This window comes from Salmo salar, chromosome ssa19, assembly GCF_905237065.1.
Source record: "Salmo salar chromosome ssa19, Ssal_v3.1, whole genome shotgun sequence".
Lineage (NCBI taxonomy): Eukaryota > Metazoa > Chordata > Actinopteri > Salmoniformes > Salmonidae > Salmo > Salmo salar.
Window position 1 is genome coordinate 54,611,893 of NC_059460.1, and position 27,225 is coordinate 54,639,117.

The 27,225-nt window shown below is 41.9% G+C and overlaps 3 protein-coding genes across 14 annotated transcripts in view; 1 reads left to right on the top strand and 2 right to left on the bottom strand.

Annotated features, from left to right (window-relative positions):
* Positions 1-25: 25 nt before the first annotated feature.
* Positions 26-10,087, bottom strand: cbx1b (chromobox homolog 1b (HP1 beta homolog Drosophila)). 2 transcript variants are annotated; one of them, XM_014158513.2, is made up of 6 exons: positions 9,623-10,087; positions 7,829-7,913; positions 6,334-6,679; positions 6,055-6,217; positions 5,871-5,965; positions 26-753 (listed from the first exon to the last, which is right to left on the bottom strand). In XM_014158513.2, exons 2-6 carry the CDS (start codon positions 7,881-7,883, stop codon positions 615-617), a joined length of 798 nt encoding a protein of 265 aa, XP_014013988.1. In that variant the 5' UTR covers positions 7,884-7,913; positions 9,623-10,087; the 3' UTR covers positions 26-614. The 2 variants fall into 2 exon arrangements, with proteins under 2 accessions (XP_014013988.1, NP_001158757.1); NM_001165285.2 differs by having other exon boundaries at positions 72-753; positions 6,334-6,703; positions 9,623-9,777.
* snx11 (sorting nexin 11) lies at positions 8,917-26,291 on the top strand. 11 transcript variants are annotated; one of them, NM_001165304.1, is given in 9 exon segments: positions 8,917-9,201; positions 10,554-10,635; positions 11,103-11,161; positions 11,566-11,652; positions 20,832-20,932; positions 21,062-21,157; positions 21,358-21,579; positions 22,145-24,314; positions 26,067-26,291. In NM_001165304.1, coding segments are annotated over 6 exon segments (1,146 nt in total). In that variant the 5' UTR covers positions 8,917-9,201; positions 10,554-10,635; positions 11,103-11,134; the 3' UTR covers positions 22,758-24,314; positions 26,067-26,291.
* LOC106579312 (src kinase-associated phosphoprotein 1) overlaps positions 26,226-27,225 on the bottom strand; it is a 35,677-nt gene continuing 34,677 nt past the window's right edge. The window contains exon 13 of the mRNA XM_014159125.2: positions 26,226-26,848. The gene's annotated coding sequence lies outside the window, so the exon portion shown is untranslated. The remainder of the gene's footprint in view (positions 26,849-27,225) is intronic.

The following is a 27,225-nucleotide window of genomic DNA, read 5'->3' on the forward strand; positions in this document are numbered from 1 at the left end:
TTTGTCAGAATGATACTGAGACAACTGTAACAAAAAGTTGTTTATTCTCCAAAAACAGACAAGCAAGTTCTGTTTATGAAAATGTTAGAATGATAAGATGGACAAATGAGCAAAGTAAAAAGATATGGTTTTCAACAAGTCACCTTAATACACGAATAAAACCGTCACAAAATGAGCACAGATTAACATCGTTTTGCACTAAAAGCTACAAAACATTTACGTTAAAAGACAAAATGGCACTGTTCTCCTGTTTACAACACTATGAATGATAACATCTCCACCAGCCTATACAGTAATGTCATAGCAAAAAGGTCTGTACCTCTTAATCAAGTGTGCCATGTGAAAATTATCTTGTAGTATCCAAATAAACCATCACTGAAGTGAATCTTTAAAAATTAACACTGCATTATATATTTCTTCCAGGGTTGTGTTTCCTCAAGATAACCCATAGCCTGTATTGACTGATCATATCCAGATAAGAGTTTAACCTGATGGGTGATATTAAGCCAAAAAGGGAGTCCAAATGCTATCTTGCTTTTTCAGACCCTCTGCCTAGAACCCATATGCCCTTGCACTACCTCTATAGTCTTCAGAACCAGCTTGACACCAAACGGCTAGTTCTTGTCATCCTCCTTCTCCTCGGTGGGGTAAGAGTGCCACGTAAGCCGCTCCTCGTAGAAGGATATGACCACCTGTGGACACTTCACGTTTGCCTCCTTAGCAGGTACCAGGTCTGCTTCATCAGAGTTTTTCCTACAAGAACAGGCCGTGTGGAAAGAACCACGAGTTGGATGAGTACTTAAGTGGAGGGTTGTGGCTAATTCAGGGATTGTAGTGATGCCATGAAGCATACAGATGCGGTGAAATATATTGGCACCGTTGCATGATTCAGTTTGTTCTAAAATAAGTTGGGGAAAAAAGTTGTGTTTACACGTGCATTTGTTTGATTTACAACCGCACAGGACCAAGACATTCTTTAAATTAAATTTAGATTTCACTTCAAATGTCCTGGACTAAATTATTCAAATGAACTAGGTTGGAGACAATGATTCTTGTTAATTTAGCTTGCATGTGGTAAATTGCAGGTAAATATTTCCATTGCAAAGTGCAAGGGTGACAATATCACATCCGGCCATGATTGGGAGTCCCATAGGGCGGCGCACAATTGGCCCAGCGTCGTCCGGGGTAGGTCGTCATTGTAAATAAGAGTTTGTTCTTAACTGACTTGCCTCGTTAAATAAAGGTTAAATTTAAAAATGTAAAATATATTTGACCGCATCTGTAGGTCAGGATGCAAGGAATGGGGAGATGAACACAATGGATTATTGTTGTTTTCATTGATGCATACCCTGCTGAAAAAAACCAGCATAGACCAGCATATGCTGGTGACCAGCCTTCGTTGGGTTTTGGACACTTTGATGCTGGTGACCAGCAAAACCAGCATCAAAGTGCTTACTTATTTAAGACATCCCACTGGGCACCATCTGGTTGAACTAATGTTGTTTCAATGTAATTTGACAACTTATTGTGATGTGGAATCTACATGGAAAATACATTGGATTTGGGGAGAAAAAAAAAGTCAGGTAAGCTTGTTTTGAGGGTGAAATTTAAACCTCAGGATTACGGCATCACGGTAACCAAATTGACAGAAACCATGTATAAAATATGTTGAATTTGCACAATGTCAAATTTGCTATCAAAGTCATTCCAAAGGGTAGGTTTAACAGAGCAAATGAAATGTGACCATACTTTACCAATCATCAATGATGCCATTTAAGCCTACAGTATATAGCATTTACAAAGTCATCAACAGCAATTGTTTGACTTCAATCACGAATAAATAAAAAAATAGACAATACAATAGACCTAGGGTTTCAAGCTCTAGTTAATTTAAAATGTAATGATATTTAGTGATATTATTGTGTTTGGTTGTCAACGCAACCAAATATCAACATTGAAGAAGGACCTTCTGCTTGGATAGTTTCATCTGCCACTGAATTAGTCTGGCTTTAATTCCAGCTTGTCTAAAAGTTAAAAATTGATATGGAGATGTGAATCCAACATCAACCAAAAATGCAAGTTAAAGAAAAGGACTAAATCAAATCAAACGTTATTTAAAGTGCATTTAAAGTTTGATTTAATCCTATTCTATGACTTAGATTTTTGGTTGAGATGGAGACGTGAATCCAACATGTCAGTTATTAATTTGTAGACAAACTGGAATTAAAACCAGACTAAGTCAGTGGCAGATGAAACTATCCAAGCAGTAGATAAATCTCCTTTAAAAATGTTGATATTTGATTGTGTTGTCAACCAAACAATTCAATATAATTTTTTGCAATACAGTAAATAGCCATGGTCACAATGAGATTACTGTAATTATACAGTGCATTCAGAAAGTATTCAGACCCCTTGACTTTTTCTACATTTTGTTACAGCCTTATTCTAAAATGGATTCAATAAAAAATGTTTAGCACATTTTTTTCAAATAAACAGAAGTACCTTATTTACATAGGTATTCAGACCTTTTGCTATGAGACTCGAAATTGAGCTCAGGTGCATCCTGTTTCCATTGAGCATCCTTGAGATCAAATCAAATCAAAGTTTGTCACATACGCCGAATACAACCTTACAGTGAAATGCTTACTTACAGGCTCTAACCAATAGTGCAAAAAAAAAAAAAAGGTGTTAGGTGACCAATAGGTAAGTAAAGAAAAAAACAACAGTAAAAAGACAGGCTATATACAGTAGCGAGGCTATATACAGTAGCGAGGCTACATACAGACACCGGTTAGTCAGGCTGATTGAGGTAGTATGTACATGTAGATATGGTTAAAGTGACTATGCATATATGATGAACAGAGAGTTCATCATCAGTAGCGTAAAAGAGGGGTTGGCAGGTGGTGGGTGGCGGGACACAATCCAGATAGCCCGGTTAGCCAATGTGCAGGAGCACTGGTTGGTCGGCCCAATTGAGGTAGTATGTACATGAATGTATAGATAAAGTGACTATGCATATATGATAAACAGAGAGTAGCAGCAGCATAAAAAGAGGGTTGGGGGGGCACACAATGCAAATAGTCCGGGTAGCCATTTAATTACCTGTTCAGGAGTCTTATGGCTTGGGGGTAAAAACTGTTGAGAAGCCTTTTTGTCCTAGACTTGGCACTCCGGTACCGCTTGCCATGCGGTAGTAGAGAGAACAGTCTATGACTGGGGTGGCTGGGGTCTTTGACAATTTTTAGGGCCTTCCTCTGGTATAGAGGTCCTGAATGGCAGGCAGCTTAGCCCCAGTGATGTACTGGGCCGTACGCACTACCCTCTGTAGTGCCTTGCGGTCAGAGGCCGAGCAATTGCCGTACCAGGCAGTGATGCAACCAGTCAGGATGCTCTCGATGTTGCAGCTGTAGAACCTTTTGAGGATCTCAGGACCCATGCCAAATCTTTTTAGTTTCATGAGGGGGAATAGGCTTTGTCGTGCCCTCTTCACGACTGTCTTGGTGTGTTTGGACCATTCTAGTTTGTTGTTGATGTGGACACCGAGGAACTTGAAGCTCTCAACCTGCTCCACTACAGCCTCGTCGATGAGAATGGGGGCGTGCTCGGTCCTCCTTTTCCTGTAGTCCACAATCGTCTCCTTAGTCTTGGCTACGTTGAGGTGATCGTCGTTGTCTGTGATCAGGCCTACCACTGTTGTGATCAGGCCTACCAGATGTTTCTACAATTTGATTGGAGTCCACCTGTGGTAAATTCAATTGATTGGACATGATTTGGAAAGGCACACACCTGTGTGTGTATATATATATATATATATGGTCCCACAGTTGACAGTGCATGTCAGAGCAAAAACAAAGCCATGATGTTGAAGGAATTGTCCGTAGAGCGCTAAGACAGGATTGTGTCAAGGCACAGATCTGGGGTACCAAAAACTTTCTGCAGCATTGAATGTCCCCAAGAACACAGTGGCCTCCATCATTCTCAAATAGAAGACGTTTGGAACCACCAAGACTCTTCTTAGATCTGGCCGCCCGGCCAAACTGAGCAATCGGGGGAGAAGGGTCTTGGTCAGGGAGGTGACCAAGAACCTGATGGTCACTGACAGAGCTCTAGAGTTCAGATGGGAGAACCTTCCAGAAGGACAACCATCTCTGCAGCACTCCACCAATCAGGCATTTATGGTAGAGTGGCCAGACGGAAGCCACTCCTCAGTAAAAGGCACATGACAGCCCACTTGGAGTTTGCCAAAAGTCACCTAAAGATCTCTCAGACCATGAGAAACAAGCTTCATTGGTCTGATGAAACCAAGATTGAACTCTTTGGCCGGAATGCCAAGCGTTACGTCTGAAGGAAACCTGGCACCATCCCTACAGTGAAGCATGGTGGTGGCAGCATCATGCTGTGGGGATGTTTTTCAGTGGCAGGAACTGGGAGACTAGTCAGAATCGAGGGAAAGATGAACAGAGTAAAGTACAGAGAGATCCTTGATGAAGTCCTGAGTGCTCTGGCGCAGGTTCTCAGACTGGGGCAAAGGTTCACCTTCTAACAGGACAACGATCCATAAGCACACAGCCAAGACAATGCAGGAGTGGCTTCGGGACAAGTCTCTGAATGTCCTTGAGTGGCCCAGCCAGAGCCCAGACTTGAACCCGATCGAACTTCTCTGGCGAGACCTGAAAATAGCTGTGTAGCGACGCTCCCCATCCAACCTGCAGAGAATGGGAGAAACTCCCCAAATACAGATGTGCCAAGCTTGTAGTGTCATACCCAAGAAGATTCGAGGCTGTAATCGCTGCCAAAGGTGCTTCAACAAAGTATTGAGTAAAGGGTCTGAATACTTATTTAAATGTGATATTTCCATGTTTTAAATTTCTAAACCTGTTTTTGCTTCGTCATTATGGGATATGGTATGTAGATTGATGAGGGAATCAAAAAAAAATCAACTTTAGAAAAGGCTGTAACGTAACAATATATGGAAAAAGTCAAGGGTCTTTATACATTCCAAATGCACTGTACATTTCTTGTTATGTAATCATATAAAGCGTGAATGTTCAAGATAGCATGCATAGTTAATCGCAGGTCTGTGGAGATCTTCACAATTACTGTAATAATCAGTGGAGAATCTTGAACAGCATTGATCACTTAAATTATGGACTTTTAATGTAATCGCAACTGCTATCCAGGTCATTTGGTTCTGCTGTTAGATGAAGCACGCACAGTGATATCACATTAATCTGTTGTATAAATAAACAATATATCTGACATTGTATTCCAATTTGAACTTGGCTGAGCTTTAAAATTCTAAAAATGGTCCTTGCTATACAGAATCCTTAGAAAGTCCAACGGACGTCACCCCATTGAAGTTGAAATGTAAAATGGTTAAGGTAAGCGTTAAGGGTTTTTAGTTCAGTCAGAAATTACTAAAATCACCGGAATTTGGCTAAAAATGTGTTTCATTTAAGAAATCTGTTCCCAAGTATTCCCACGAGAAAAGAAAAAAGAGAATTGTGTCTCAATGTAATCAAGGTATGAATGATTGGATTTGAAAATAACAATCTCTTTATGGGTTTAGTTGTGGTCAGTTTGCAGTTTACAAATTATTAGGTTCGGCCCTCCTACAAAAATCATCCCGCGGCTTAATCTTGTTGCCTATTCCTGAGCTAGTCACTGCTGGTCAGACCAGTTTGACCAGCATCAGACCAGCAAGGACTAGTTTGAAATGTATGCTGATCTACGCTGTTTGGGAATTGACAGGTAGACAGTATGCACAACGTGAGTTAACATGCTACTGCTCCATGATTAGGTCTAGTAAGCAGTATAAATAAAGGTTCAAATAAATTCAAATGAATAGGGCAATTAAAGGCTATACAAACCATTTCATGAGGAACATGAGTTCTCCAGTGGAGTCAGTGGCACCAATAATCCTTTCTGGATCCAATCCTCGAGCGAAGCCCCTTAGTTTCTCTGGCTAAAACACAGTGAATCACAGTCAATCAATGTGACAGAGCAAAGACAAATGATTGCATCTGTGTACATGCTTCGGTCTTTAGGACTTACGTCATCTTTTCTCTTCTTGGGTCGACTTTCCTCTCCTTCCACACTAGTCTCTGCAGACTTCCTCTTACCCACAGACTCATGAGCCGATTTCTGTTTCTGCAGAAACTGTGCAATCAGGTCCGGACAGTCCAAATTATCCTCTGGTTCCCATGTGTTGTCATCACTGGATAAACATACAGGCAGGTGTTAATTAAGCCCGAAAACGGCATTGGAGGGAAAGTGGTGTTTTGATTGGTCAATACAAGCAATCCACACACTAGGGATATTGTGGAAACTCACTCCGAAAAGCCTTTCCACTTGAGAAGGTACTCCACTCTTCCTTTCACGACTCTTCGATTCAAGACCTTCTCCACCACATATTCTTCTTCCTCCTCCTCTTCCTCCACGGGCACCACATCCTCTGCCTTCTTCTCCTGTGTCTTCTCAGCCGGCGTTGTCATCGTCACCTGAGACTGGGTGGAGGCTGTGGGTGCAGGGGGAATGATGTCTGCAGCTGCAGGGGGAATGATGTCTGCAGGTGCAGAGGGATTGGTGTCTGCAGGTGCAGGGGGATTGATGTCTGCAGGTGCATTGATGTCTGCAGGTGCAGGGGGATTGATGTCTGCAGGTGCAGGGGAAATGTTGTCTGCAGATGCAGGGGAAATGTGGGCTGTGGGTGCAGGAGCAGCAAATCACGGCTCCAGAAAACGGCCACTCTGTTGAGGTGACACTTATACTGAACTTTTGACTAAAGGGGTAATCCGCAGTTGAAACAATAACAAAGCGAATTCCCCGCCTCTGTTTTGGTTAAAAAAAAAGCTAAGGGATGGGCCTGGAGAAATGTAACCACTCTCAAATTCATATACTACAAGGACTGACCACCCAAGATATGAAAAGTATAGTTTTAAGCATGTTGATGCTAGACAGTGTTTAATAACATTTGCAATGTTTACAAACATTGGAGTAAACCAAGCTTATATTTTGGGTTCTGAGGTGGTAAGACAGTTTAAGTTAATGAGGCATTTATAAGTTATTTTCTTTAAGAATCAATGGGTATACAGTAGGATCATGACCTAAATTATTGACACCCTTGATAAAGATGTGCAAAAAAAGACTATAAAATAAATAATACAAAAACTGAGCTATAACGTATGCTCAATTATTTTATACTAATACAATTGCTCAGAGGAGATTTTGTTTAACAAGTAATAAAACAAATCTAAAAAGACATGTCAAAGTTATTTTCAATACTCCGGCATCCTCCCATTGCGAGGATAACGGCACTGAGCCTTTTGAAAATAGAGCTCTTTGGCCAGGCACACACCAGAAAATAACAAAAAAAATGTATTACTTGTTAAATCAATTTCTGAACAATTGTACTAGTATAAAATGTTCCCCTTTTTTGTGCATATAATATAGCTCAGTATTTGTATTATTTATTTGATAGTCTTTTTTGCTCATGTTTACCATTCATTTATAAGTTCAAAAATGTATGTAGCAACTGCAGATTGCCCCTTTAAAGCCTAAAGATGCTGAGCTCTATGGCATCTTGTGAGTGGTAGCATCACCTTTTCAAATTATATACTGTAATTCAGTGAAACACATTAGAGGTAGATGGGAAACTCACAACATCACAGAGTCCCACACATAAATTATAAACGCCTATGTTTACCCACTGCTGCAGAAGAAGATTTGTTAGTAGAAATAGCAGCTTGACTTTTGCAAAAACATCTACTCCCTTACCCCACACAGACAAAACAGAAATGGCTTGTATATTTGTAAAATGTTATAAGACCTTCAGTAAGAGTGGGAGCATCATTAGAAGGTTCTGTAGACTCGCTCATACTCATCAGGTAGACCGTGGGACCAGCAGTTGGTTCCTGGTCAACGTCAAGAGTAGGGGCGATGGGGGTCAGGAATCAACAAGGTAGACAGGATAAAAAAATAGCATTGGAGAGAAAGCGATTCATGAATGTCTACATATCTATACCATTTTTACAGGGCTCTAACATGGGCCATTGACGTAGTTGGGCAAAAAAAATGTGAGAACTTTGGGGAGTGAATGGTTTATTTTTGTAGATACTGAAAATTGATGTGCATCAAGAGTACCAGTGTGCAAATTTCTAATAGCAAATGAGTACAGTGCTGGAGAGAAGCACAAGAATATGGACAGGGTGGCCTCAGGCAGCTACAATTTTTTTGTTGGGCTCAATTGACCACAGATGTTGCGGTAGCTAGCTCGCAGAATTACTGGGCCATCATGCAGGAGATGGGAGAATAAACACATCCTTCAATCTGTGCAACAACTGGAGGGCAAGTAACCACTTACAATACGAGTAGGCCAACCGGCCTAAAGATGGCGCTTTTATTCCCTTTACGTTGTTTGTCATTTTACTACATGAGGAAAAACTACGTTCACTAGGGGGTCCAAAACTAGAAGGGATACAGCTTGTATCATTTACATTTTGGGGTATTTTTTTGGGGGGGGGGATTTTAGCTAACCCTAACCTGCTGCGTAAGTTCTCCTAACCTATTACGAAAAGTCAAATAAATTCAATTTAGTCAAAACCTTTCTAGGGGCTTATTTAGCGACTTAGTCGCTCTATTTAGTGAGTTTTTAGACACATTCGGCGACTTTTATTGGTAAAAGAGTCTAACGACAAATGCAGCTACTTTTCAGATAGCCTTGGGGGAGTTTTGATAGCTTTAGCGAATTTTCCCAAACAACTATGCTGCAAACGAGAGTGGGAGAAGTTGTCTGGAACAGAAATCACAGTAACAGCGCATACACAGGCAGAGAATCACAAGGGGAGCTGTGCGGCGGGAAAGGGGACAAAACGCTACGCTGGGAAAGCAGCTGTGCCGCAGCAAGGCGAATTGGTGCTGTGACGTCGTCGCGGAAACGGTCCTCTCAAGACAAGGAGCCAATACAGATTCTTACTGAAAAATAGTTGATTTATTTTATTTTTTATTTAACTAGGCAAGTCAGTTAAGAACACATTCATATTTACAATGACGGCCTAGGAACAGTGGCAGAACGACACATTGTTACCTTGTCAGCTCGGGGATTCGATATGCAACCTTTCGGTTACTGGCCCAACGCTCTAATCACTAGGCTACCAAGCGCCCAAACTGAAAAACAGTTGGCAACATTGGGTACAATACGAGGTGAACCAAAAATCGTTTAGAAACTCTTACGTGATACGGCATCATGCTTGACCAGAGTGCAAATAATCAGTTTTCCAAAAAATGGTTTAATATCGTTTGAAAACTGAACTAGCGGTCTAGTTACTAGTGCTCCCTGTTATTTACAGAGCCACCGTTCATCCCCGATTCAGGCGAGCTCTCGAGTACTAGTTACACACGCCACTTTCCTCCATATTGGTTTCAATAGAAAACAAAAGCATCGCTAGCATGCACATTCTGAATATGTTAGCTAGCTAGTTAATCTAACAAAAACGCAATGTATATAAAAATGCATTATCTTTCTGTAGTTGGCAAGATACTCGCTGTAGCTAGCTATAATTACATTATTTCCCAGCACAAACGTGCAGGTAGCGAAGACTAGCAAGAATAGAATGCAACTCACCTCAAAACGAGTTATTCGAGAGGGAAAATAGTGTCTGTCTTCAAATGTTTATGATAAGCAAAATAATCTGGGTTATAATTTCTTATAAATGTGTTTAGTTTATTATCAATCAAATATGAGCTTGTGTAAGCTAAATATCGTGTCCGCCCCCTTCGTCTCCGATCTCAAAAATTCTTTGTACACGTGCATCGATTCTACATTGTGTGGATTTCCCAACGTAACCAAAGTTATCTCATGTAGGTGTATCAGATGATTTAGAGATTAGCTAGTCGGTCGATCTGCTCAGTGAGTGTACCAGCGAGGTATCTATCCGCTCCCGCTTGAACATGTTCGATTTTAACACAGCATTTTCTACTAAATGTGTATGATTTCCTCCTGTCCATAATATTTTAGCTAATAAAGTCAAAAGTGTCGGCGCTGTAACATTTATCATGAAGGGAAAATGGCGACTGTTTATTTATTTATTTAAAGACTTTGAGTTTGCCCGGAAACGGAAATTGCGTCTCAATTGATGCCAAGGCATGATTTCAGTAAATTACAATTTCGTCGAAACTGCGCAGAGTTCCGCAGATCTTTGTATTGATTGAAGCTACGACATTTGCTTGCAATTCGACACTTGTAGAATTAGTGTTTAGAAATATCGGTCGGAGCGCTCAACTCTGAATAACTAATGTTAGCTGGCTAATTATTTGTGGCTCTTTCAAAACACATTTTTAAGAAGACGTTTAAAATGTACCCTGACTACATATGAAAGTAACCAACTAGCCTAGCCCAAGTTGTCATTCCAAAACATGATTAATCAGAAATTAGTATAACTAGGGAGTGTGGGTAAACAAACGTTAGTGTCAGTGACTTTTGAATTGTATCAACATTTGTTTTTACAATGTGGCTAGAGCAAATACTTTTTTTTATTTTTATTTTTTTTACACAGGAGTGGTTGATGGTGGAGGAGTTAAACCTGTTGCGTCTCTGTGCTATCAAGACGAGGAGGGAGGTCATCTTGAGGGCAAAGGGCAAGTGAAGGAATTCATCCCCAATCTTCTGTTCCCATGGTTAACAGCAAAGAGAAGCAAAAGACTAACTGCATTTGAGCTGTCCATGCGTACGTTTTTCACAAAGATTATTGCGGCCCCAAACCGATGTACTCATGTGACAGTGCTTTAGTGAGACTTGAGCGGTGAGAGGTGCCACCTGTGGAAGAGAAGCATTGGCAAAGTTTTCCCCTTTGCTGACTCGTTGGTATTGATTCTTGCATTTTGTGGTTTCTTCTTCGTTTGGCAGATGTATCATGTGCAGCGTAGCCTACGGAACGATTATTAAGAATCACGAAAATATGTAAATTAGAGTCCGACCGAAATTAGATTTTTGCTTCCGATTCCAATACATCTTTTACGGAGGCAGCAAAGTCACCGATATATCTGCCGATATATTGTTTTTTCGAGGTGGAACTAAAAACATACTCTTTGTTTTTATTACACAGATTGCACTCCAAGGGATTAACAGATACTCTGAATGATGATTAAGAATCACGAAGAAGATGTAAGTTACCCTCATTCGCTCCCCATTTACTCTGACACTTTTCTCCACTGTATGCTCTGGTAAACAAAACTGTTGGGTGAAAAAAGGATATACAGTAGTGTCGAGCCATCCATGGGAGAATCTCAATGGCATACTCCTCGGGTCCTCGCCTCCTTATCTAAATCCATTGATGAGAAATGTAAAGGTCCCGCCCCTCTGACCTAATCCTCCAATGGGTTTTGAGAAGGAGGCGAGGAGAGGACCCGAGGATGCTCAATTGAGATTGTCCCCATGACATGGAACCATAAACACCATGTTGTATCACTTCCTCCTAGCTGTGCAAGCTGTTGATTCACCAATTTAGCTACACAAACTGCCTGCAGTTCCCTCTATTAGTGAAAGCAGTCTTTTGTTTGTCTCTGCAGGAGTTTGTTGCTGTGCGGGTCCAAGATCCTCGGGTTCAGAATGACGGGTCTTGGAATTCGTACGTAGATTTCAAGATATTCCTACACGTGAGTGTCCATTTACTGTCTAAACTTGACAAAGAAGCAGTTGTCTCTGTGTGCGTAAGTCCTTATTAGAGCTGTAGATCCCAAGTCATCGGAAAGGGCTAGTTTGGCATTTCTTTACTCATTATGTGCATTTGTCATAGATGAGTCAGGACCAGGAAAAACAAATTACTACTCCTATCACCAAATTAACCTACATGTCACTAAAGTGGATGGCCTGTGGGTTGGAATGCTGGAGGTGATGGAAGGATAAATCTTGTACTCTATTCCTAATCATTTTCCTTTTAACAGACCCAGAGACAAAACCTCTGACTTTCAAACGTTTATAAACCAGAAGTGTCATAAGAAAATGCACTAAAATATGAATGTTACAGAAAGTTCTATATATACTTTCCAACCAGCACATGACTCCCACATATCAACTGGTCATTTTCCATAGCTGTCCATTATCCTCTTCACGCACTGCACAAATGTGATTTGCTGCTGGCTGCTTATCATTTCGGGCACTAGAGGCCCAGCTCAAGGCCAAATTATTTTCAATTCACATGCTTATACACATGACGTTTCCCACTATGTCGAAGTTACATTTCTAAATACTAATAAACACTTTGATCAACTAGACAAATTACATTATGAATACATGAATATACTTGATTAACTGAATATGCTTTACAGAACTCCTCAGAGGTAAACATATTTGTTATGAATTCTACAATGATCATGTGCCTTTTGTTAATCTCTGCAGTTTACTTTTCTCTCCCCATGATGTTTGACTCATGGTGATGAATTGCTAAACCAGCATCAAGCTATTTTGATGTAGACTTATTCTCGAAGCCATAACCAAATTTTGCGCTGGCTAGCTGGAGAAACTGGATGCTTAAAAGTAGACTCGGCAACATGATGTCGATGCAGAAAGTAAACTGCAGTGGGTCAATTTCCGCAAAAACTAAGAGCGTTTGAAGCGCGGGTCTCAACTTCTCCGCTGTTTTGGTGCCCTGGCAACCACGCTGTAACAGCATGAAGCGAACCCTTGCACATGCGCAGATACTGTGTGACTGTGAGAGCGAAGTCTTGCATTGGACGGCTTTATTCAAATTGCTTGACAATCTAGTGTTGACTTTGTTCTCTGTAAACACAATGGAATCCTGCAGTTCAAATTCTTAATCTGTACTGTCCTTGTCCCTTCCTGACATTAGCCTATGTGCTTGATTCAGTCATCAGAAGGACATAATGCAGAACATTTTTTATATGTGCCGAATACAACGGGTGAAATGCTTACTTACAAGCTCTCTTACAAGGAAATAGCCAGACTTAAGCCACCCAAGCCATGGACTGTTCTCTCTACGACCACCTGGCAAGCTCTATCCACATACTCACATACACGCTGTTGCTGCTTTTATATAGCTGACATTCTTGTGTTTTATTTTCTTTAACTTTGCGTCATTGAGGAAGGGCTTGTAAAAGAAAATGAAACGCACAAGAATGTCAGCTATATTCAAGGAGTACCAATAGCATATTTAAACCTATTCAGCCTCCTGAGGGAAAAGAGGCGCTGTTGTGCCCGCATCATGACTGTGGGTGAGTGTGGACCATGTTAAGTCCTCAGTGATGTGGACACCCGAGCATCTTAAGTTATTGATCCACTGCATAACAGCAGTGAATCCTCCCCGTTTGCGCTGCAGTGGATGGCATCTGTCTTACCTGACCAATTCTCCTATTTTGTGTTTGTTTTTTTTTACACTGATTTTAACTTTTGTTTTTGACATAATGTCTCCGCCATCATTTTCTACGACCGAAACAGATTCTGGACATCAAAACAGCGATTACTAACCTCGATTTGGATGAACATTTCTACTTGAGTTGGCAGCTCTAGACAATCTGCTTACTCCGAACGAGGCCCTAATCCCTGGACTCAAAATGAGGAAGCGGCGGCCTAAAAGGGGCAGGTGTGTTTGACTCAGCGAAGGTCGTAGCGGGACTACTTGTATGCATCTGTGTACCATCCTTGAAAAGCGGTAACTCTATCCTTTAGCATAGCATGGATGTCACCGTTCGTTAATCCAAGGCTTTTCGTTCAGGTAAGAACGCACTAGGGGTGACAGCGATTTAAATGACATAGGGATGATTAACTTTTAGAAAAATCCCTTATTGAAAAACCTTTTATTTTACAAAATTACACAGAACAAAAATATAAATGCAACAATTTCTAAGATTTTAACGAGTTACAGTTCATATAAAGAAATCAGTAAATTTAAATAAATCCATACCACAACCTCACTGCCACCAAGGGGCACTCTGTTCACAAGCAAACCGCTCGCCCACACAACGCCATACGCGTTGTCTGCAATTTGCCCGGTACAGTTGAAATCGGGATTCATCCAAAAAGAGCACACTTCTCCAGCGTGCCAGTGGCCATTGAAGTTGAGCATTTGCCCGCTGAAGTTGGTCACGACACCAACCTGCAGTCAGGTCACAGGCAACCCCGCACGTGAAGAAGCCAGATGTGGCGGTCCTGGGCTGCCGTGGTTACATGTGGTCTGCGGTTGTGAGGTCGGTTGGACGTAATGCCAAATTAAATTAAATTCTTTAAAATGATGTTGAAGGTGACTTATGGTAGAGAAATCAACATTAAATTCTCTGGCAACAGCTCCGGTCAGCATACTAATTGCATGCTCCTTCAACTTGACATCTGTGGCATTGTTTGTGTGACACAACTTCCCATTTTAGAGTGGCCTTTTATTGTCCCCATCACAAGGTGCACCTGTGTAATGATCATGTTGTTTAATCAGCTTCTTGATATGCTACACCTGTCAGGTGGATGGATTATCTTGTCAATGGAGAAATGCTCACTAACAGGGATGTAATGAAATTTGTGCACAAAATTTGAAACAAATACAGTTTTTGTGCGTATGAAACATTTCGGGAATTTTTTATTTTAACTCATGAAACATGGAACCAACACTTTACATGTCGTGTTTATATTTTTGTTCCGTGTAAAATCCTGGTGCAGTTACCACAAATCTACCACTGACAGGCCGTGATCATCAACATCATAAAGGGAAAATTAAACAAATACCTAATGCAACAATGCTTTTTGTGTTTAGTAGGAGGAGATATGCATCTTTCAAATTATTTGCCTTGGATATAAAGCGCTCCGTACGTCATGGTCATTAACAAATGGAAAAATGGTAGAGCGAGAGACAGGGAAGCAATAGCAGTGAAGTCGTGTATGGCAATAGGCTACTTTGAGAAGTTAAATGAGAAGGTGATGAAATGCAAACTTTGCGAGGTGGACTTGCGCTACAGTGGCAGTACAGGTGGAGTGCTGAAAGGGTTGACCCAACCCATTGCTGGCAGGATGGAGTGAGAAAATCACAGCACTGATTTACAGAAATTATTGAAGTTCAATGGTAGAGGATGTCAGCTTCAATACCCTAATCTAGCATTTCTCTATCCTGGTCCTGGAGAACGAAAGGGGTGCACATGTTTGTTTTTCCCGTAGCACTACACACTTGATTCAACTAGTCAACTCATCACCAAGCAAGCTTGACTTGCTATAAAGTTAGAGAAACAAGTTGAGGAAAAAGTAACTAAAGAAAACATGTTTTATTATCACCTGAAACAATATATTTATCCTGTCTTGAATGAAAGGTTATATTTTGCAATCTCCCAAAATAAATGCATTCATAAAATAACTAATGGGCCATTCGAAATTCTGTTTTGGGCCAGTAGGTTTGAGTAAACATATCTAAATCCATGTAAGAACATGCTAATGTAAAAGATGGCAAGTCGTTATTAGCCTGGTTCTGTATGGAACGCGTGTGCAGTATGGGACACGGGTCAGGTCATTATCGGCACGTAGCGGCGAAGATGGTGTGTGACCAAATCATGTGCTGGTGCCATCAACTGAGAAAGTTGGTGACACCAGTGGAAAAGGTATTGTAAAACCCTCGCTATATAACACATTTTTTGTGACAAAACTATCAGATTTGATAATGTGATGGAAACCTATTTAACCTGTTGAGGACAGACGTTCCACTAGCAGAACCCCGTTCCGCCTGCGGAACCCCTAGCCAACAGCCAATGGCATCGCACGGCGCGAAATACAAAACCAACTAAAATACCACAATTCAATTTTCTCAAACAATCAACTATTTTACACCATTTTAAAGATAAGACTCTCGTTAATCTAACCACGTTGTCCGATTTCAAAAAGGCTTTACAGCGAAAGCAAAACATTAGATTAGGTTAGGAGAGTACATAGACACAAATAATCACACAGCCATTTTCCAAGCAAGCATATATGTCACATAAACCCAAACCACAGCTAAATGCAGCACTAACCTTTGATGATCTTCATCAGATGACACTCCTAGGACATTATGTTATACAATACATGCATGTTTTGTTCAATCAAGTTCATATTTATATCAAAAAACAGCTTTTTACATTAGCATGTGACGTTCAGAACTAGTATTCCCCCCGCATACTTCCGGTGAATTGACTAAATTACTCATGATTAACGTTGACAAAATACATAACAATTATTTTAAGAATTATAGATACAGAACTCCTTTATGCAATCGCTATGTCCGATTTTAAAATAGCTTTTTGGCGAAAGCACATTTTGCAATATTCTGAGTACATAGCTCGGCCATCACAGGCTAGCTAATTTGACACCCACCAAGTTTGGAGCTCACTAAACTCAGAATTACTATTAGAAAAATTGGATTACCTTTGCTGTTCTTCGTCAGAATGCACTCCCAGGACTTCTACTTCAACAACAACATGTTCTTTTGGTTCCAAATAATCCATAGTTATATCCAAATACCTCCATTTTGTTCGTGCGTTCAGGTCACTATACGAAGGGTGACGCACGAGCGCATTTCGTGACAAATAATTTCAAAATATTCCATTACTGTACTTAGAAGCATGTCAAACGCTGTTTAAAATCAATTTTTATGCTATTTTTCTCGTAAAATAGCGAAAATATTCTAACCGGCAATGTTGTATTCATTCGAATCGCATCTCTGCATGTCTGGCAGACATATCAGTGTGGATGATGGATCACCACCTCAAGCTGAACCTCGGCAAGACAGAGCTGCTCTTCCTCCCGGGGAAGGACTGCCCTTTCCATGATCTCGCCATCACGGTGGACAACTCCATTGTGTCCTCCTCCCAGAGTGCTAAGAGCCTCGGCGTGACCCTGGACAACACCCTGTCGTTCTCCGCTAACATCAAGGCGGTGACCCGATCCTGTAGGTTCATGCTATACAACATTCGCAGAGTACGACCCTGCCTTACACAGGAAGCGGCGCAGGTCCTAATCCAGGCACTTGTCATCTCCCGTCTGGATTACTGCAACTCCCTGTTGGCGGGGCTCCCTGCCTGTGCCATTAAACCCCTACAACTCATCCAGAATGCCGCAGCCCGTCTGGTGTTCAACCTTCCGAAGTTCTCTCACGTCACCCCGCTCCTCCGCACACTCCACTGGCTTCCAGTTGAAGCTCGCATCTGCTACAAGACCATGGTGCTTGCCTACGGAGCTGTGAGGGGAACGGCACCTCCGTACCTTCAGGCTCTGATCAGGCCCTACACCCAAACAAGGGCACTGCGTTCATCCACCTCTGGCCTGCTGGCCCCCCTATCTCTGCGGAAGCACAGTTCCCACTCAGCCCAGTCAAAACTGTTCGCTGCTCTGGCACCCCAATGGTGGAACAAGCTCCCTCACGACGCCAGGACAGCAGAGTCAATCACCACCTTCCGTAGACACCTGAAACCCCACCTCTTTAAGGAATACCTGGGATAGGATATAGTAATCCTTCTAACCCCCCCCCCAAAAAAGATATAGATGTACTATTGTAAAGTGGTTGTTCCACTGGATATCTTAAGGTGAATGCACCAATTTGTAAGTCGCTCTGGATAAGAGCGTCTGCTAAATGATGTAAATGTAAAGGCTGAAAGGAAAAAAATGGATAAGTCTCATGACCGCGCATCTTCAGTCTCACTGTCCCCAGGCTGACCACTCACTAACAGAGCTGCTGTACTTTGCCCAGAGACAGACAAATTGTCAGACAGGGCATTTCCTGTATGGAATCTTCTCAGGTTTTGGCCTGCCATATATGAGTTCTGTTATACTCACAGACACCATTCAAACAGTTTTAGAAACTTTAGTTTTTTCTATCCAAATCGACTAATTATATGCATATTCTAGTTTCTGGGCAGGAGTAGTAACCAGGTTAAATTGGGTACGTTTTTTTACCGGGCGTGAAAATACTGCCCCCTATCCCAAAGAAGTTAACTAGTTTATTTTTTGTTTATTTAAAAAATATATATCTTATTTTTTTTACCCCTTCTCCCCAGTTTTGTGTTATCCAATTGGTAGTTAGTCTTGTCCCATCGCTGCAACTTCCGTACGGACACGGGAGAGGCGAAGGTCGAGAGCCGTGCGTCCTCCGAAACACAACCCTGCCAAGCCGCACTGCTTCTTGACACAATGCCCACTTAACCCGGAAGCCAGCCGCACCAATGTGTCGGAGGAAACACCGTCCAACTGGCGACCGTGTCAGTGTGCATGCCGCCGGCCCGCCACAGGAGTTGCTAGAGCGCGATGGGACAAGGACATCCCGGCCGGCCAAACCCGGACGCCGCCCCCCCATCGGTCTCCCGGTCGCAGCCGGCTGCGACAGAGCCTGGACTCGAACCAGGATCTCTAGTGGCACAACTAGCACTGCTATGCAGTGTCTTAGACCACTGCGACATTCGGGAGGCCCTAACATGTATTTATTTTTATTCGGTACATGGAATTTTATGTGCACTACGGCATCACACATAGCCTTATACCCGTAACAAGGACATTTGATGGAGACACATCTCTGGTGGGAAAATGGTGGACATTGTTTTTATGCATATTTTATGTGCATTTTAGAATATTTGCATAAATCTGTCGCTAATTGGATGGAAACCTAGCTAATGAGAAACCCTCAGTGGTATCCGTATTTCTAGCCTTTACCTTAGCGTGGATATGTCACCGTTAATCTAAGTCTTTTGGTTTGGGTAAGAACGCAGACTCACTTTGGGGAAGTTGTCGTCTAAGCACTACCTGATAAAAGCAGAATAAGTCCTAGGAGAGATGTTAATATTTTCTAGAGCGGAATGTTATCAATGAGAAGCCATCAGTTCAATGGGTAATTGATTATGGCTCAAGACTAAATGGCTTCTCTGAAGCAGGCTGTGTCTCGTTCTGTGGCAAGACTGGCTGACACTTCAGATTTTGTTAAGTGCAACGTCAAAATAATATACACTGAGTACGCCAAACATTAGGAACACCTTCCTATTAGTGAGTTGCACCCCCCCACCCCCCTTTGCCTTTAGAACAGCCTCAATTCGTTGGGGCATGGACTCTACAAGGTGTCAAGCGTTCCACAGGGATGCTAGCCCATGTTGATGCCAATGCTTCCCACAGTTGTTTCCAGTTGTATGTATGTCATTTGGGTGGTGGACCTTTTCTTGACACATACTGGAAACTGTTGAGTGTGAAAAACCCAGCAGTGTTGCAGTTCTTCACTCAAACCGGTGCTCCTGGCACCTACTACCATAACCCGTTCAAAGGCATTTAAATATTTTGCCTTGCCCTTTCACCGTCTGAATGGCACACATAGAAAATCTGTGTCTCAACGCTTAAAAATCCTTCTTTAACCTGTCTCATCCCCTTTTATCTACACCGATTTGAAGTGGCTTTAACAAGTGACATCAATAAGGGATCATAGCTTTCACCTGGTCAGTCTATGTCATGGAAAGAGCAGTTTAATGTTTTGTATACTCAGTGTAAATGTCAATTTTGTTCTCCAAATAGTTATCAATACTAGGGACAAAGGTGGTTGGGCTAGAGCTGGGACGATAAACCTAAAATTACTGACACAGTACCGAAGCAATTTTGTTTACCATTATTTGGTCAACAGTAGTCTCGCTTAGCCATACCTAAAATTCACGCCTACTTTGAATGTCAGGAGAATTTTGCATTAGCCGAAACGGCTATAATTGTCTGATGGAATTTTTATTGAATGTTACGTTTAAAGAACCCTTCCCCCACATGTCCGTAGAAGGGGTGCTGCGTGTTCGTCAATGTTTTCCGACCGGGTAGGACACATTTTGCAGAGTTGTTGCTTGTGCTAGATTGCAACATTGCAGAAAATGGAAGAAAACCTTGAGGAAAAACATTCTGTTTTGCCAGAGGTGTGCTCTATAGACAAAATCAAGTTGAAGGCATTACAACTCCTCTGCTTGAACCAATGACTGTAAGGCTTGAACACTTTCTGCCCAAGCAAGGCAGTTGATTGGTTTGACGTGTTGCGAGGCATCACTGATTTACACCGGGTTTTCTTCCCCTTTTTAGCTACTTTGTGGCATTGACTTCACCAAGCTTTCCAATTAGGGAAGCCTGGTTCTCAATGAGGCTAGGTCAACAGTAATGTGCATTAACCTACTTCCTGCAATGAAAATATCTGGCCTGTCTTGTTATCGCTGCTGGCTCTCACTCCCTCTCCCCCTTTGTGCACGAAGTGAAACGAGAGATGCCTTCTGATAAGCACAAACATATGGAAGTTGAGCAATATTTCAAAATGTAATTGAGGCCAAACACTCTCAATATTGAGGAAATACCACCACTTGGCAGAGTATGTAATGGAGATGAACGTTTTTGTAGGATACTACAATTACGGTTAGATCAATTACATGGCTATCCAGCACCAATATCATATTTAGTTAGCAATCTAGCTCATGTGTTTTGAGTTCCCGCTTCCTCAGGTGGGTGAATTATGTAGCATATATCCTAGGCCAATATGCCCCAAAAATATGCAGGCATATTGATCGGTAAAGAGCCCAAAATAAATCAGCTCATTCAATCCTATTTTAACATGTTGCACATCAAAATATCCATCCATGTTCCCTGAACATGTTAGATAAATAGATAAATTCTTTCATGTCTTACTTGGCACTGGAAAAAGTCAGTCTAGAGCCCTGCCGCTAATGGAAAGTAACTGCATTTAAATAAAAGTTGTATTCATCGCTATCGCGCAACATTGAATTGATCAATTTATCACAGTGTGACTTTTTGTCCATATCTCCCATTGGCATTGTCTGTATCCACGGGACATTATGATGCACCCTCTTTTTACTCACAGACCAACAGCAAGGCCTTCACGGCCAAGACGTCATGTGTGCGCCGGCGCTACAGTGAGTTTGTCTGGCTCAAGAAGAGGATGCAGAAGAACACTGGCTTGGTGTAAGTCATAGCAATGTCCCCCCCCCCAGTCTCCTTTTTTGGAGAAAAAAAATCAATTTGGAACTTTTAATGTGAAGTTGTCCTGTTCTGCGAGCTATGGGTTATTTTCTGTCCCTGTCTGTCCTATAGACCTGTCCCAGACCTTCCCAGCAAGCCCTTCTTCTCCTCTGGTGGTGAGGACTTCCTGGAGAAGAGGAGGAAAGGCCTGCAGTCCTTTCTGGACAAGTCAGTTCCTCTCATAAGTTAATAATTAGCTACGACTTCACCATTTCAATTATAGTGCTTGGTTGTTCCCTCTATTGGTCATTATATTGTCATACCTGAAATGAGCACAAAGGGAACTTTTTTTAACATGACTAATCAAATAAAATGAGACCCCAACATTGAGCATGACATTGGCGTACGTTGTGTTTGTCTTTCTTCAGAGTGTGTAGCATGACAGTGTGTCTGTCAGATAGCCAGCTCCACCTCTTCCTGCAAACCCAACTGCCAGTTGGTCACATCCTGGACTGTGTGCAGGGCCACACCCCCTACACTGTGACAGAGGCCATCCTCACCTACAGCTCATACAATCAGGGCCGGGTTTCAGAAGAGGACTCAGCCCAGGACCCGAGTCTTACTCCAGTTCCTTATGAGTCCATGGAGAGGTAAGACTGGAGTGTCAACAAATCAAATAGCACAACTGTCCACACAGGCACAAATGAGGTGTAGTTTTGAGTTTAAACTCCTGGTGTGCTCCCGAATAGACTTGAGTGTGTTCAATAAACACATTGTTTTAGGCCAGTATTCAATCCGGTCCGCATAACTAATTTCCAATTGAGCCAACATCTGCAGCGTTTACTTTGAATGCGATCTCCGCGACCGCGGTAATATTGCCTTTATGGTGCCTAGCCGATTGGATTGAATCCCGGCAGATGCAATGTTTGGTAACAGAATGACAGCACAAACCGCCATTCTGTTACCAATCTTTGCATATGCACTGTTCTTCAAGTAAAGGGCTTTTTGTGGAATTTGTTAAAAGTAGTCCTTGTGCATAGAGTTGTATGGTTTGTTTAACTTTACAATCGTTGTATTTTTTTATTTACATACATTTTAAAGTGAAAAATCAGTCTCGGGGTCAATTCGTTACCCACACTTGCATTTCAGGTTTTACATGTCAGTATAAAGGTCATGTTGAGTGTTGTTAATTCATGGCCTTCTCGTTCCCCACAGCTATGCTCCTCATCTACCTACCCTGCAATGTGAAGAGCCCCTCACCCCTGTGAACCTCACCTCCAGTGAGCCAGAGGGCCTACGGACTGAGAAGTTCCTAGCTGACCCCCATGACATAGACGCTGTAGAGTTACAGCTCAGTGAGACCCCTTCCTCAGAGGTCACCCAAGAGGACCATGATGTATTCCAGGTAGAGGCCGTCCTGGGGACACACAGCCCAGTGGAGACTATCTTTATGTGGGACGGCCATGAAGAATCTACCCCAGAAAGGCTCGACCATGAGGAGGTGATCCACCACCAAGGGGATTGTCAACAGCTGACAGTTGTGGAAGCGCACTGTGAAAAGGACACCGGCTTGGAGGAGGAGTGTGTAACAGAGGTGAAGAATGAGAGGGTCATTGAGGAGACCCATATAGACACGACTACACAGACAATCCCTCCCAAACAGAGTAGCCCAGAGCTAGACATCCATGAGGAAACTTCTCAAGATTGCCTAAAGGTGACAGTTCTAGAGGACCTTAACCCTGCGGAGGAAGCTCAAGAAAGAACCTCAGAAGGGGACAGCGACCGCGACAAAGACACAGTAACAGCCATTGAGCTGGACAGCCAATGACACACGGATGAGATCAACTCCCACATAGAGATCAGCCGAGAGGTGGAAAGTGTTGATGACTCAACCCAAGAGGTAGAAAATTGTGACGTTGCAACCCAAAAGGTAGAAGTCGATGACTCATCTCGAGGTGGAAAGTGTTGATGACTCAACCCAAGAGAAGACTCCCTTGGACATTCAACAAGTAGATAATCAGCTGGACACAACAGAAGAGGTTGAGAGTGACGAGGAAATTAATGGAGAGGACGGGGAGAGTCTTGGGAATGGGGAGACTACAACATCCGATGGGAGTAATAAGGAGAGCGACAACAAGGACACGAGACAAATGGCTACATGGAGTCAGCTCCTGAGAAGGGACATCACAAAACAGACCGCACAGAAACAGACGTCCGCAACAACAGCCCGAAACGAACCAAGATCCCTCACATGAAGAAACAACACCTGAGGTACCCGATGGTGTCAAAGTCGGAGAGGGAATTAGTCTGTTTAACTCAACCGACTGTGTTGCCCCAATGGCATTAATGTGGCAAATAATTTGGCAGTTAATTCACATGCCTTCTGAATGCTGTGGGATCCAGAACTGTGACGCTGTTAAAACGTGATTATGACTTTGGAGTGGGTGAAAGTTACTCAAGACACTTACAACTTATCATGCAATCAACTTTGACTGTGTTTTATTCGTAACTTCTGTGGGGAAAAAGTGTCATCCTGCATGCGTTCCCTTAGGCATTCTGTGTTGCTGTTGTGGGGCGGTTTCTGGGTTCAGCTTGAACAAACGGGGGTGAGTGTCGTTCCACCTAAAAGCACAAGAATTGTACTGAAATTATTTCTGTAGTTAGAAACAGAAGTTTTATTCCTGAAACATTATTTTGTGGAAATATAATTTGATCTCTGAGAAATAAATACAGTACCTAACATCCTATTTGAACCATCATTCTTCCTGACAAATGAGTAAGACGTGATCCAAATCCACCCATGGACCCCCCCACACTACACCAATCCCACCCCAATAACCAGTATACAGTATCAGTTTGCTATGTCTGACATGGAGCTGCGCCTTGTAGTATTGCTTTTTCTTATTATGTAATGTTGCTGTTCCTGCTACTGCCACACCATGTCATCAGTTTGGCTAGTCTCTTGTGTTTATTAAATGGATTGCAACCAAAAGCTTTTGCTCATGATCATCCTCACAATTTAAGCCAGTCCTTCAGTTTGTCCTTCTCTTGGGCTTAATCTGTGTCCAGGAAATGAACCATGTGTGTGGTTTATTCCCTTCAGAAAAGGTCTGGATTAGTTAGGTCATTCCTGTTGAAAAAGCAAACCATCAGGCTACAGCAGTTCTAATGGTTTCAATGTTATGGTCTTCAATGGTAAAAGTCCCAAACACACTGTACAGTGTTTTGCAATGTTGGGGATGTTTGTTCTCATATTCAGCATTTTAACAGTGCATTAGTTTATTTAAGTGGCATAGCAGTTGTTTGAAGTACCCCTTTTATGTTATGTAGATGATTACCAGACTTTTTTTTTCACTTAGGTAGTTCATACAAGGGGGCAATATACCAACCTAAAAATGCACCTATTGATGACAATATTTCTGTGGAATATAATATTACTTGGAAATAAAATATTAGTGCCCTCCACTAATATTGGTAAATGAGTAGAACAGGCTGTGAAAAAATGTCTGCCTTTCAAGATATTCACAAAAATCTAAGTAAAATGATTGAGAAAAAAAAAGAAAAGTGAAATAAATTAAATATTTTACTCTGAAACGTGTGACAATTATTGGGACCCCTAGAAATTCTTAGGAGTAAAATCTAACTGAAGTTTAAAACAACTGGAGATGTTAACAATCGGCCTGGAAGAGGACGCATGTCTATATTGACCCCACACACAGTGAGGAGGATGGTTCTAGTGGCTGAAAAATCTCCAAGGATCACAGCTGGAGAATTGCAGATGTTAGTTGGGTCTTGGGGTCAGAAATTCTCCAAAACCACGATCAGACGCCATCTACATAACCTCAAGTTGTTTGGCAGGGTTGCCATAAAAAAAAGCCTTTGCTGTCATCCAACTCGAGCGCCTACAGTTTGCCAAACATTATTGAAACTTTCAATGGGACCGGGTTCTATGGTCAGATGAGTCTAAAATAGAGCTTTTTGGAAACAAAAAAGCTGGGTTTGGCGAAGGAAAGATAGCCATGTAGGAAAGTACCTCATCCCCACTTTAAAGTATGGTGGTGGATCTTTGATGTTGTGGGGCTGTTTTTCTTCCAAAGGCACTGGTCAACTTGTTAGGATACATGGTATCCATCTGAGTGGCGCAGCGGTCTAAGGCACTGCATCTCAGTGCTATTTCTTTATTTAAATAGGTAAGTCAGTTAAGAACAAATTCTTATTTTACAATGATGGACTAACCCGGCCAAACCCTCCCCTAACCCGGATGACGCTGGGCCAATTGTGCGCCACCCTATGGGACTCCCGATCATGGCCGGTTGGGATACAGCCCGGGATCAAACCAGGGTCTGTAGTGACACCTCTAGCATCACTACAGCCTCCCGAGGGCTTACGAGTGGCGCAGCAGTCTAAGGCACTGTATCTCAGTGCAAGAGGCATCACTACAGTCGCTGGTTCGAATCCAGGCTGAATCACATCTAGCCGTGATTGGGAGTCCCATAGGGTGGCGCACAATTGGCACTGGTTTGGCCGTCATTGTAAATAAGAATTTGTTCTTATCTGACTTGCCTAATTAAATAAAGGTTAAATGTCAAAAATATTAAATCAAAACCTGACTGCCTCTGCTAGAAAGCTTAAACTGGGCCGTGGTTGGATCTTCCAGCAGGACAATGATCCAAAGCACACCTCAAAATCAACACAAAAAAGGTTCACTGATCACAGAATCAAGGTTTTGCCATGGGCATCCCAGTCCCCAACCTAAACCCCATAGAAAACCTGTGGGGTGAGCTGAAGAGGAGAGTCCACAAGCGTGGACCTCGGGATCTGAAGGATCTGGAGAGATTCTGACCCCTTGCCATGTGTTCTCCAACCTCATGATGCATTATAGGAGAAGACTCAGAGCAGTTATCTTGTCAAAGGGAGGTTGCACAAAGTATTGAATGAAGGGGTTCCAATAATTGTGGCACACATATATTTGAGAAAAATATTTGTTTTATGATGAATTTATTTTCAATTATTTTACTTTAATTAAAGGTTAGATTTTTGTCAATATTTTGAATGAAAGACCAAGAGGATAAACAATAAAGACATTTTTTTCCACAGCCTGTTTTGCTCATATTTACCAAGGGTGCCAATATTAGTGGAGGGCACTGTAGTTTCTTCCCCCACCTGTACTTTGCATCTAGTCTATTTTAGCGCATGACATTTACAGACATTTATATTACCAGCACCTCGCCTAAATAGGTGTTTCTTTCGCTTCCAGACATTTATATTGCCATAGACTTTCATATGCACAGTCAAACAAGTTCTTATGTACATTTTATTGTGGAATATAAATATCTAATAAAAAACGTTTTCTTATTGCAAATGTTCAGGTATTCCAATTTCAAACTCTTCATTGAAAAAGAATGAATCGCACAAGGGAGCATGCCTGACCCCTTGTGGTCTACATATTTGAAGTCAGCATCAAAATAACAAGCAATGTAGCCTCAGACACAAGGCTGTTGAAGGCACCAGTTAGTAGGCTTCAAAATATGGAATAGACAGCCCCCCCCCCAGTTCACCAGAGGTGAGGATTTCCTGTTTTTGTCACAGGGGCATAATGTTTCCTCAATCTCTAGCAATTTCCATTCACACACATGGGCACAAATACATTGGAAACAATTGAACAGAGGAAACCTTTTTGTGACATCAGAATTATCCATAATTTGACGTGTACACCAAACGCCTCAGAAGAACCATGGTAATGTAATTTATGCAGGGAAATGAAGCATATCTTTACAAAAACATACAGCAAAAATGACTAACAGCGTTACACTATATTACGAAATAATAAAAAAGGTCAATCTGTCATCAATCTCGAAGTGTTTTGGGAATCTCGAAGTGTTGATGGGTATTGGGAATGTAGTCAGTCACATCACTCAACTGTGGAAGTAAGGCACAGTACAAAAACAAACTGTCAGAGAGAAACATAGTTCCTGTTGTAATGCAGTATGATACTGTATATTTTATCTGGCATATAGTTAATATCACTACGGAGTCATATTTCCCAATTCAATTATGTCAATGATGCTATAATAAAGCATTACTGAGCATATCAGTGTCCCTTATAATGCTGATAAAATTTCACGCCTTGGGTCTACGCAGTAATTGCAGTTCTACTTTCAGCCACCAGATGTCTTAAATGGCCAGTCCACCGCTGTGAATATACACCTCTCCTGCTATTTCAATGGTTATCTCAATGGGTGTCAGGAGGCCTGGTAAGGTACATTAGCCCATTATATTAGTCTGTAATCGTAACA

Excerpts from the sequence above, each read along its gene's own strand:
- cbx1b (NM_001165285.2), bottom strand. The coding sequence starts at position 7,883 with ATGAGTATGAGCGAGTCTACAGAACCTTCTAATGATGCTCCCACTCTT. Across the intron at positions 6,704-7,828 it reads TGCTCCCACTCTTACTGAAG|CCCACATTTCCCCTGCATCT; the intron begins GTCTTATAACAT and ends CTGCACCCACAG. Across the intron at positions 5,966-6,054 it reads CCAAGAAGAGAAAAGATGAC|CCAGAGAAACTAAGGGGCTT; the intron begins GTAAGTCCTAAA and ends ACTGTGTTTTAG.
- snx11 (XM_014158519.2), top strand. The coding sequence starts at position 11,135 with ATGATGATTAAGAATCACGAAGAAGAT. Across the intron at positions 11,653-20,831 it reads ATTTCAAGATATTCCTACAC|ACCAACAGCAAGGCCTTCAC; the intron begins GTGAGTGTCCAT and ends TTTTACTCACAG. Across the intron at positions 21,158-21,357 it reads CTGCAGTCCTTTCTGGACAA|AGTGTGTAGCATGACAGTGT; the intron begins GTCAGTTCCTCT and ends GTCTTTCTTCAG.